The following is a 12,369-nucleotide window of genomic DNA, read 5'->3' as shown; positions in this document are numbered from 1 at the left end:
CATTGACAATAACATTGACAACAGGTAAAAGTCCTGAATACAAACTCCCACTTTTAAGTAAAAGTATTATCAGCAGAATTTAGTTGAAGTATTGAAAGTAAAGGTACGTGATGTGTAGTAAAACATTCCTATGACTGATTCCTGACATTTTAAAATAATACTGATTAACACTGATTAATACTGATACATCAATGTCTAAATAACACAGTTACAGTTTAGTCCAGTGGTGCCCAGCTGGAAGGGGCCCCTCTAAAAGGTCACAGTATGCTTTAGATGTTTAATAAGTGTAACCACTGAAATGTGATAGATGTGTAACCATCAAATGGAAATACTGACATAAAGTATCAGTGAAATACTGAGGTAATGGTACTTAAATCTCAGTCACTCACATGTGTTCATGCACAAAGTGGATTCTGACCCCAGGACTGGCTGATTAGAAAAGCCTGGTGTCAGAAGTCAAGTCACTCTGAACTGAAACCTACATTCTGCTGTAGGATCGGATTCATAACAAAAGCCCACACCACCTTAGAAAACATAATCATTTATTGAAATGACTGACCAACATTTATACTGGAATATGAAGACATATATAAACAGTTAACTGGAGCCTACATCGTATATGGGTTCACTGATTTCCATTTCTTTTTAAATAGATATATACATAACTGCATACATTTGTGTAGATTTTATATATACACATGCACACAGACACACACACACGCACACACACACAGACACACACACACACACACACACACACACAGAGTGGGGTCCAACAGTCTGAGAGCAGTGAATGGGCAGGTGGTCTCAAACCTTTGGACCCACTGTGTGTACAGCCTGTTGTGTCTGTGTGGGACACAGCATCACGTCACACAGCCACATCCTGTATAGAGGTGTGGTCCTCATGGCCTCTAGGTTCAGTTTCAGTACAGTCAATGACCTCAACTCCACAAAATGCACAAGAGAAAACGCAACAATACCTGCACTGCAAACAGACTGTGAACGCATCCTGTGGAGGTTCAGTTCACCTGTAGCAAAGGCCCGAAACACAGTGGGTAAATAACTCTGAGCTTAGTACAGGTCTGAATAATGGGCTGAATCTGTTATCACAATAATTTCACTTATTCCAATGTAGAACAAACCCTTTGAGAAGGGTCCTTAAATGTGCCACACTGGAGAGATCAGCTGTTTTCAGCAGAGCACGTGAGGCTGTGGTGGAAGTGAGTGTAAGCTAATGATGTCATCCATGTGGACAGCAAACAGTCATCCATGTTTAATGAGAAGTGAGATTTTAAGACTGAATATGAGACAGGGTGTTTCACTACAGCTTCCTCATGTCCGTCTGATCAACGTAATTAAATTAAACTGGAGTGTGTTTCTCTCGTGGCAGTTCTGGGCTGGACTGGTGCCATTATTCCACATTAGTCCGGGTACAAGAGGAAACCGGAAAACGTGCTGTACTTGTTGTTGTTTCCGCCGTGCGCCTTGCCGCCGTCCAGTTTGACATAAATCTCGTCCCCGGAGTCCAGATGCAGGACCACGCTGTTGCTGGCGTAGTCGTAGTTCTGGTCTGCGTCCTGCGCTATGGCACTGGCTCGGACCTGCAAACGAAGAGAGAGAGCTTTGACCCGCCGCGTCCTGCAGTGCATCCCTTACCCCCCAACTAAGACGGACCGAAGAGGAGTGCGTGCGGAGCCTGAAGTGGCTCAGACCACCCTGACATTAATATCACGACTCAAAACGCGAGCATCCAGTGTGTTATACATTTAGGCTACTGGGATAAAACGGGATCAAATAAAGACCAAAGATCCGCATCACGGTCACGCTGCTTTGAGCCAACACTTCATTAGTTTATTGAATGAACACGTGCATGTCTCAGATGGGATATTTACCTGTCCGTTTTTGCACAAGTCTGCCCACATGCTGGTCCCGTCTCCCCCGCGCATCAGCACATGATAGGTGAAGTAGTAAATCCCAGACACCTGGCATGTGAACTTGCCGGTTGTTGGGTCGTAGTGGTTCCCGAGGTTCGTGACAACGTCGTCGAACCTTAACACTTCATATCCCTCGTGGGGGTTTTTCAGACCCACATAAAACGCTATCTTTGCCCCACCGATGGCAGAGCCCGGCTCTCCACCGGGCTCAGTCCGCGCAGTGCCCACTACGCTGGGAGAATCCACCTTTCCAGAATCACCTCTATCCCCCGGCGGTCCTCTCGGACCTGGTGGCCCCGGTTCGCCTGGCGGCCCCCTCGGCCCGGGTTTTCCCGGTCGACCCGGCTCGCCTTTAGTCCCTTGAACAAAGGTTGGAGAAGGGATTGCGCTCAGGTCCTGCATGACCTCAAGAGCCGTCGCGCTCGGTTTCGGGTTGTACGGGTCACAGATCATGCGACAGGTCCCCATCATTTCGTAGTGCGCATCGGTCTTGGAAGTTTGGACCAGCAGGGGAATCGCGATGATGAGAGCCAAAACCATGACGATGCCAACCACCGCGGCGACGATTCTCTTCCTCTGCAGAGTCCGAGAAGCAAGCGCTAAAAAGTCCGTTTTGCTTTGGGACGTAATGGTGGAAGGTGGTGAGGGCGCCAAAACAGAAGAGAGTGGACCAACACGGAGTCACTCAGAGAAGAGACGGAGAGAGAGAGACGGAGAGAGAGAGAGAGAGAGAGAGAGAGAGGCGCGTTATAACCCTACAGCCCGGCGCAGCCCGCAGCGTTTAGCGCGGTGCCACTGTCACTCGGCTTCACACAGCTGACAAGGGAGATATTAGTTCTGGCACTGCAGGACGCGGCGGGTCTCCGAGCAGAGAGGGGCTCCCAGCCGTTTTGTTCGTTTGCAACAAGAGAGGGGAGTCGAGAGCCATGACGTAACAAGTGTAGGGCAAAGCCTGTTGCAATTTGGATTATAAAACTGCAACAATAATCATGTCATCTTTATGTATGAATCATAAATCCCTCTCATAGCTTCAGAGAGAAGGATCCGGACGCATTAGTCACACTTTGAATTTCTTGCAGACTGTGAGACATTTCCTCTTTTATCTCCCTCATTTACAGACAAATGATCTGAGCTCAGAAGAGGCTGAATAAATTAATTTTGATGTTGTAGCTGAATGATAAGGTGTGTTCAAGTGAAACTACAGCAATGTCCATTCATCTCAAACAGACTTTACCTTTACTCTGGACCATAGGTCAAACTTTTTTTTTTAATGTCAGTTATTATAAGTTAATTTTATATAACACATTTCAACTAAAAATGACCGTTTAGTTTGCATTGTGGGAAATGTAGGATCCTGTGTTTTTGAAGCTTGTCCTATAGAGACTGTATTTAGATTAATTTTATTCATTGTGATGAAATAATTATCTAATACTAAAGGACTGCTTCATTATTATAATGTATATACTGTTTCAAAACATACAGTCTTTCCCTTTTGGTTCAAACCCGTCCTCATGAGGTGAGGCTGCTGATCGTGTCAGAACTTGGCTCACCTGTCCTGATCTCTAAGCAGTCAGATATTGTTGGTTTTATGTGTCCAGATGTGAGACACCTGTCACCTCATACAAGTGATGCCAGCTGCTGAAGGGTTTGCTGTTGTTTATTCGGACATGGGGCTGCAGCTCTTGCACTTCCCCAGTAGCTAAATGCATGCTGGGAGGTCGCTTGCACAGGGAGGGCATCTGTTAGTGTGTTTGTCATGCATTGGCTTGACTCCTGACAGATCTTATATCATCTGGCCTCTGATTTCAAATTAATTCACACTCAGGGGTCCCTCAGAAGGCCCTCCCTTCTCTACACAGCCACCATTAGCTTTTAGGGGAGAAAGAGCCTCAACAGTTGGAGCCATCTAAAAGTTGGCTGGTGTCAATCTTCTGTTAGTCTAATCTGTTACAGAGGCAGGACTTGCCTTCTGTTGTCAGGAGCAGCTAATCCTTATCTCCACAGATCCGGGATTTAACTTCTCATATCCCCTTGTCTCAGCAGGCTAAGCTAGCAGCTAACAAAGCGCCCATGTCAATTCCCTGGATCTGCCCCTCCCTGATGATGAGTGCCAGACACACAAACACACACACACACACACACAAGCACACACATGCGTGTAGGAAGCTACAGAGGCTCCACAGAGTCACACACTCCCTGATGGGCACAAATGATACCACTCTGTATTGGTGATTAGCATCGGGGGAAAAAGTTGCTTGATTTTTTTTTATTGAATAATGCATATTCATGTGTCTGTGTCTCTATATTATTACATCAAATGTCATCATTCGTTGACATTTTTAATTTTGAATTGGAGAGCCAATAGGAAGCCTCAATTCCCGTTTCTGCCCACCTCCTCATTAGCATTTGGTGTATCTAGTGTGACTAGTGCACATTTTGGCTTTCACTAGTACAACTAGTAACATGTTTTGCCTCACTAGTTAATCCTTTAACACCTGAGCCTCAAAATGTCCGCCTGGATTTTTTTGTTTATTTTGACTATAAAAAGGTCAGAAAATGTCCTGTGAGTTAGTGCTTTTGTCCATTTTTCCAGAATACTTGGAACTTTCAATATCTGGCAGTTTAAATCAAAAATTCGCTGTATTTCTCCACTCTACTGTCTCTGTATTCGCCGGTAACGAAAGGGCACTTTCCTGGTCTTTCGGTAGAGGCGGGAGTGAAATTACCGTAATGACACCTATATGCCTATAAAGCGCAAGGTATTAGCTTTCAGAAACCGTTGGAATTTTTCCGATTGCTCAAACTGTGACAGAGTTACGGTAATCCAAAGTGTGCCTGCGCAAATGTGTCATCGACGACACACTCGTTTTTAAAGGGTTAACTAGTAAGTCAAAAGACACTTCAACTAGTGTGACTAGGGAGCATTTTGGCTGTCACTAGTTCAACCAGTAAACATTTTTAGCATCACTAATTAGCTAGTGAGGTCAAAAGGCTTTAATTAGTGTGACAAGTGAGGATTTGAGTTTCCACTAGTTCAACTAGTAAACATTTTAGACCTCACTAGTTGACTAGTGAAGTCAAAATGTCTCATACGAGTGTAACTAGTGGATTTTTTGGGCCTCACTAGTTAACTAGTAAACATTTTGAGCCTCACTAGTTAACAAGTAATTGCACTAGTTAACTAGTGCAAAAAAATGTAGGTTACCAGTAAACTAGTGAGGTGAATAGCTGCTACTAGTTAACATGTCGGAGCTTTTGCAGCTTACTAGTTAACTAATAAGACTTTGAGTGTTACTAGTTTGGTCCAGAGGGCCACGCGTTCCAATTAAGCCTGCAACTGCATGAACCAGGTTATAAAAATGAACTGTGAACACCACAACTTTCTCAGTTTTGGTCCTTGTGTCTGATGTAACATGGCTCCACATGGTGAGGAGCTGCCTGAACCTGTAAGAAACCAAGTGTGATACTTCACAAAGATGGAATAGGAAGCATGAACATGAGCTGAAACACAGCTGCAGCAGGGGCTAGGGTCTGCCCTGAACGACACTTTTTGTATGGACTTTTGTAGTTTGTTTGGACACTTTTGGACGCTTTGTTTGTTTTGGATTTGTTTCATTTCCTGTTTTATTTTGAAATATCCCCCCTTGTGTCTCAAGTTAAGTTACTTCCTGTCTTTTTCCTGCTTCCCTGCTTGTTGATTGTCCACCCCGCCCTAATGTGTTCCACCTGTCTTCAATGCCTTCCTTGTGTATTTAAGTTTCTGTCTTCCCCTTTGTCGTTGTTAGTCCGTCTGTTGTCATTGTGTGGGTTCCTGTGCACTCAGTTTCTCCAGTTTGCCTTTGTGTTTCCTGTTTGTTGTGCTTCAGTGCTTTCTTAGTTCTTGGATTTTCAGTTTTTGCATTCCTGCCTGGTTTTCTGGATTATGATTTTGTAAGTATCTGTTTTGCTGTTGAAACATCCTGTTGTCCGCCTACCTCTTCTGTTGTCTGCATTTCAGGACCTACTATCCCTGACAAGTGACAATGCAACATGGATCAGTGTTAGAAATGCAATTTCTTCACAGCTCTAATATGTATCTGGGCAGTTTACCTACATACAGAATTAGCTTTGGTACGCAGTCATAATGCTGAACAGCTCCTGATTGTGTGTGAGACGTTTGAGGAGGACGGAGCTAATGCTGAGGATGTACAGTGACATTATAACATCTCATCTAACTGTCCAACTCAAACCTGTGAGTTCACCTGCTGGTGGGGTCAGATCAAGTTCAGAGCTCTGTCACGCCAAAAACAAACCACTCCAGAGTTCGTCTGGAAGTTCGTCAGACTGAGACCACCTGCTCAAAAGGGTCTCAGTTTATTTGTTTTGGTCCACAGCCGAGTGCAATTACTGTTTTCACACCTGCCCAAACCAGGGTTCGACTTAACCAGACCAAAAAGCACAGGTGTGAAAGCAGCTGAACACACTCTCTTCTTCACTCACCAGCTCCCGCTACAGGCTGTACCACTCTGCACCACATTCACCTGCTGCACATCGTTCACCAGCTGCTACATGTTCCCCTGCCAGTCTAACTGTGCCTGTATGCAAAGTTAAAGTAAAGCTTTTAAGCTTCAGTGTCTCCAAGGGTTAATCTGTTTTACAGAATGAACTGGCTAATATTAAACACAAAAACAATACAACAATGTATGATGACAGGAAATAATTCAGTAGTAGGGGGAATAAGATGGTGTTAATCAGGATTATCACGCAGAACCATTTTAATTATTGGAGCTATAATCTCAGTCAGCACAACAACACAAATGTCATCATCAGAGGGTCCAGACTGTCTCCACATCAGGGATCAGCTCAGTTCTACTCCAGTCAAAATGAAACAAATCATGATTTTAAATAAAAGCAATTTCATTAAAACATTTAAGATTCCTCTTAATGATGCTTGGTTTTAATTTAGTCTTCCAATCATGAGCAACAACAGAGTGGTCGCTGCAAAAAACACCAAGGGCTGAGACTTTATGAGGAATCAGTCAGAATCAAGTAAATCGAGGTGGATTTCTGAAAGACCTGGATGTGTGGGTGAGTTAATGTGCTCAATCATCAGACAGTGGGCTCAGCCAATCACATTTAAGATCACCAGTGAAAACTATTTCACTATAAAGATTCTGCAAAGGCTGCAGTCCACATTGAAGGCAGATGGAGGCCCATACTAACAGTAGATTTGTAATTTCCATATTCACTGCAGAAATTCCAAGTGTTTGCAGATTGTTTCAGACAGAATGACCATGACGTGATATTTCACATATCAAGCAACAATGGCACTTTTCTTTGGTCTGTCAGAACAATAAACATTGTATCCATCAATGTAAATTTCTTTATCAATAATTGATTTTGTCAGCCAATTTTTGGATATTACAACAATGTCCCCATCTGTTGATTTAACCCATACTCTAATCATATCCTTTTTAAGAAGTTATACATATTGAGATGAACAGTATTTAGAGCAGGCACAGATTCAAAAACAGATCTGAGTCTGATTTTCTTTATTTTTTCTTTATTTTTATTTTTTTTGTGCACTAATGAAATGGAATTAAAGAGACAATTAGCAGCTTTGTTCACCCTTCTTGATCCTGGGAGGAAAATAAATCACATTTATATGTATCTATTCAATATCTTTATAAAAACTGTTTGTGTTTTGTGTAGATACCGCTCCACACAGATCCATGGTTAAATCTTGAAGTGTGTTACTTACATTTAATGGTCGCACTTTATTTTACAGTTGCTGTTAAGACATAACAAGCTGTGCTTTGTATTAATTTAGACAAAACTAGAAATTACATGTTCTTTATTGGACAATAAACAATCACACTATCCTTAGACCTAAATGATGTTGTAATTACAAACTGCATATAATTCCATTATATTACACCAAATTATACTCTAATGAAAGACCAAATAGCAGATCCTAAGACACTATTAGACACATTCATTCTGTACCTATCCACTGTCCCTGTTTGTCCCTGTGGGAGTCTCTCTCTCCAGCCGAGGGGTGAACAAGTTTGAACTTGACACCTTCCTCTTCTTGATTGTCTTCTTCTCTGAACAAAGAGGCTAGTTAAACCATCACACCAGTTAGGGTTAGACACAACTTTTCTATTTATCTGTTCCTTTTAATGACTTTTCTTTAGTTTTAAAACCATGTTTATTTTTGCTCACATTACTCATTCATTGTAATGTATTTATTATTATCTGTCTATTCATTTCAGATCTGTAGTTTTCATTGTTTACACATACTCCTCTGATAGACTGGAGGAGGTGGGTGTTATGTTCAGGTCTCATGGGAAAGAGGTGGTAGATTCAGTGTTTTGGCTGCTACTTAACTGACCCAGAGTCTTACAGTGAACTCATTTAACACTGATGATGATGATGATGATAATGATTCTTCAGGTTTTTGGCTGGAATGAACACTGCAGCCTCCAAGGGACAATAGTAGTCACTCTTCGTTGTCATGTAGCTGTCCAACAAACATAATATTTAAGTATTCATGATGCAGATAAGCAGTTTATATTTTTTATTTAACTAATAATAATAATAATAATAATAATAATAATAGTAATACATTCATAATATATTATTATTGTTATTATTGAAAAGGAAAGGGGCAAAGGGGGGAGATGGGGTGAAGGAAAGGGGGAGAATTAAGAGGGGATGAAAGAAGAGAAAAGGGGGCAGTGAGGAGAGATGGCTGCAGGCACAGGTTAAGTTACTCCTTGGAGCAACAGTGGCAGAAAAGCCACCAAATCCACAGAGAAGCTCTCTTCTTGTTCTTCTCCATTTTCTTCTTCTCCTTGTCTGTTTTCTTCCTCTAATCATTTTGTATAAAACAAGAGTAAAAAAAAACAACACATCAGTGCAAAAGTAAAATTAAAAGGCTTCAGTTCAACTAAACTACAGCAGTGAGAAAATGTTTTCAAGTAAGAGACAAGTAGACTTGTTTGGTCTTCATCACTTCAAAACTCAAAATTTCTGGACAAAGAATCACAAAATATAAAACAAGGATTCTTAAAAAGGAAAGGATTCTTAAAGAAGGAAAGGAAGGAAAGGAAGCAGAAGAGATGATTCTGAAAGCCTCTCGGGCAAGAGACAAAATATCTTCAAGCACAAATAAGAAATCCAGCTGCCTTTGAATCATGACCAAAACTTAAGTCTTATCTGGACAGGTATATTCTTGTGTACTCTCACTGTGGTCTCAATGATTTTACTTAAATGCTTCCTTACCTTTGAGAAGATGTTGTGGAAGAAGCCGGAAAAGCCATTTCTCATCTTCGTCTCAGTCTCCTTGACACCGAGACACTGGCTGTCAGAGATCTGACTGATGGAGGACAGAGAGGAGTCTGTTGTTGGGTGGCGGAGGAGGTCAGTAAAATCTTCCACGGGGACTGGATGGATCTTTGACCCATGTCAACCACTATAACATCTCCTCCACAGGGAGTCTGTCCTATTGTTGCTACACACTGGTGTCTCTTCTTTGGTCTTAGGCTCCAACCCTTGTTGGGACATAAGCCCTCTCATGATGAGAGTATCTCGTCCTGTGAGGAAGGATTTAATTGTGGAAATCGCTCCTGCCAAACACTTCTCTCCTGCTCTGTCTTTCGACACTTTGCTGCTGGCAGGAGCAGGCGTGCTGGAGGATGCTTGTAGTGACAGGACAGAGTTGACTTCATCAAGTACCGAAGTTACTGTGGCCTTTGTGAATTCAGGTGAAATCCTTGCAGGGATGTCCTCACTGATGACTTGAGAGACAGCCTGACTCAAGGAGCTTTTCACACTACTTTTGATGCTGTAGGCCTGTGAATATTCTCATTTGTCCAGGTCATAGTATCTCAAAGGAGTTTTAAATCGAAAGCAACTGGACTTGGTTATTTGTTGCTGTAGTTGAAAAACTCCATCAGGCATGGGGCTGGTCAGATTGAAGGTACCAGATGAGTGACATATGGTCCTAATGACTTCTCCTTCACACCTCAGTTGTAAACACCCTCACTAACTACTCTCCACTGCCTAAAAAAGAAAGAACATAAACAAAAGGAACACAGACACAATGCACACAAATGTCACAAATGTATTCAAGTATCCACAAGAGGGTCAGTGGAAGAACAGATGACCTACTCTGCGGAGAGACTTCCGAAGAATCTTCTTATTGTGGAAGAGATGGTGGAAGAATCCCTGGTAAATTGTTGTTCTGCTGCTTTTGCATTTTTCTCTTGTATAAATACACCATGTCCACCCTCATCAGATGATCCTGGAGGCAAATAGATTTGCCTGACATGGTCCTCATCAGCCTCTACAGGTCTGACCTCAAGCTCAACAAATAGTTCCTCAAGGCCAAAAGACCATTGGTCCTCTGCTGGAGTCTTGAGCTGCTCTTTCAGGCCCTTTTACCTTCAGATCAGTGGAGATTGGATTGAGCTCAGGAGAGGTCTCATGCTCGTTCCACTTGGACTCTTCCCCTTCAGTGTCAGCAGCAGCCCTCAGAACCCCATCATGACCTCTGTGGATTTTCTCCCCTCCTCATGGAAGTCTTGGAGGTTCAGGCAGCAGCTGGCTGCCTGGCCAGTTGACCTCATCCACCTGACTGGGTGATGGAAATGAGGTGGTGAAGGATGGAGATGTGAAGTTCCTCATCTCCTTCTCTGTAGTGTCCTCTTCTTTCTCAACTAGTGTCTCTGTAGCCTCAGTGGTCCACAGTGTCCTGTCTGCCTCATCAATCACCTGGGAGACCAGCACTTTGGCAGCCTTGGCTATTGCTGTGGTGGTGGAGGGAGAGGAAGCAGACAAAGTCAGTCTGAGAGAGTATCCTGTCTCAGTGGTCAGGACTTCCTCTGCATCTCCAAAGTACTCTTCCTCCTCCTCTAGTTTATCTGGATCCACAAAGGTCTGGTATATCTTTCTAATGTCTTCACTGAGATCCTGATCATCACATATAAACTCCTCAAAGATGTCTGAGTCTGTGGTGGACAGGTGGTACATCATTACTCTGTCCTCAAACAGGCCTAGAGACGAGCAGCAGTAGGTGATGTCTTCATCCTCTAGAATGTCCCCATGATGCTCAGCAAACACTTGTGGCATAGCAAAGCATTGGCCCAGGTAGTGCAGCACCATCTCAATGGACTGGAGTGTTCCGACTGCATCACCAATCACTTGAGAGACAAGCACTTTGGCTGTGTAAGACAAAGCTGGTCTCTTGCTGTCTTCTCACCTGATGGGAGATCTTGAAGAGTATCCTGTCTCAGTGGTCTGGACTTCCCCTCTGTCTCCAAAATATTCTTCCTTCTCTAGGTTCTCTGGATCCACAAATCTTTGGCATATCCTTCTAATCTCTTAATTGAGATCCTGAGCCTGATATGAAACCTCCTCAGAGATGACTGAATCTGTGTTATATATATACATGACCAAGCCTAGCCAAACCTAGCCAAGGCTAAGTGACAAAGTACCCTCTGAAAGTCTGCTAGAAGATGTGAATGCAGCACTACAGACTAGCCCTACTAAGACCATCACTGAGACCAACAAGCTGATATACACCACAGCAACTGTGATCCTAGAGATGCTTGGCTACAAGTTGAACAAGATAAGCCACAAAGGACATCCCCCATGGAGGAGGAGGCTGGAGGCCAAGATCTAGTTGACATGGAGAGAAGCTAGTCTGCTCTCAGAGCTACAGGAAGGTGTGATGAAGAAAGGGGTACAACAAACTCTCTACGGTGCATCCGGAAAGTATTCACAGTGCTTCACTTTTTCCACATTTTGTTATGTTACAGCCTTATTCCAAAATGGATTAAAATCATTTTTTACCTCAAAATTCTACACACAATACCCCATAATGACAAAGTAAAAAAAGTTTGCTTGAAATTTTTGCATTGATTACATATATATATATATATATGTAATCAATGTACATAAGTATTCACAGCCTTTGCTATGACACTCAAAATTGAGCTCAGGTGCATCCTGTTTCCACTGATCATCCTTCAGATGTTTCTACAACTTGATTGGGTCCACCTGTGGTAAATTCAGTTGATTGGACATGATTTGGAAAGGCACACACCTGCACGTGAGAGCACAAACCAAGCCATGAAGTCCAAGGAATTGTCTGTAGACCTCAGAGACAGGATTGTATCCAGGCACAGATCTGGGGAAGGGTTTTCCCAGATTTCTGCAGCATTGAAGGTCCCAATGAGCACAGTGGCCTCCATCATCCATAAATGGAAGAAGTTTGGAACCACCAGGACTCTTCCTGGAGCTGGCTGCCCGGCCAATCTGAGCGATCCAGGCAGAAGGGCCTTAGTCAGGGAGGTGACCAAGAACCCGATGGTCACTCTGAGAGTGCTCCAGTGTTGCTCTGTGGAGAGAGGAGAACCCTCCAGAAAGACAACCATTTCTGCAGCACTCC

The 12,369-nt window shown here is 43.1% G+C and overlaps 1 protein-coding gene across 1 annotated transcript; it reads right to left on the bottom strand.

Annotated features, from left to right (window-relative positions):
- Positions 1-525: 525 nt before the first annotated feature.
- Positions 526-2,632, bottom strand: c1ql2 (complement component 1, q subcomponent-like 2). Its single transcript, XM_071484948.1, has 2 exons — positions 1,893-2,632; positions 526-1,601 (listed from the first exon to the last, which is right to left on the bottom strand). The coding sequence occupies exons 1-2, from the start codon at positions 2,472-2,474 to the stop codon at positions 1,422-1,424; spliced, it is 762 nt and encodes a 253-aa protein (XP_071341049.1). The 5' UTR covers positions 2,475-2,632; the 3' UTR covers positions 526-1,421.
- Between the last annotated feature and the right edge of the window lie 9,737 nt (positions 2,633-12,369).

Source organism: Trachinotus anak, unplaced genomic scaffold, assembly GCF_046630095.1.
Source record: "Trachinotus anak isolate AG129_WGS33_773 ecotype Australia unplaced genomic scaffold, CSIRO_AGI_Tana_v1 ptg000001l, whole genome shotgun sequence".
Classification (NCBI taxonomy): Eukaryota; Metazoa; Chordata; class Actinopteri; order Carangiformes; family Carangidae; genus Trachinotus; species Trachinotus anak.
Note: the sequence above shows the minus strand (reverse complement) of the source record. Positions and strands in the feature narration are given on the sequence as shown.

Excerpts from the sequence above, each read along its gene's own strand:
- c1ql2 (XM_071484948.1), bottom strand. The coding sequence starts at position 2,474 with ATGGTTTTGGCTCTCATCATCGCGATTCCCCTGCTGGTCCAAACTTCC. Across the intron at positions 1,602-1,892 it reads ACTTGTGCAAAAACGGACAG|GTCCGAGCCAGTGCCATAGC; the intron begins GTAAATATCCCA and ends CTTCGTTTGCAG.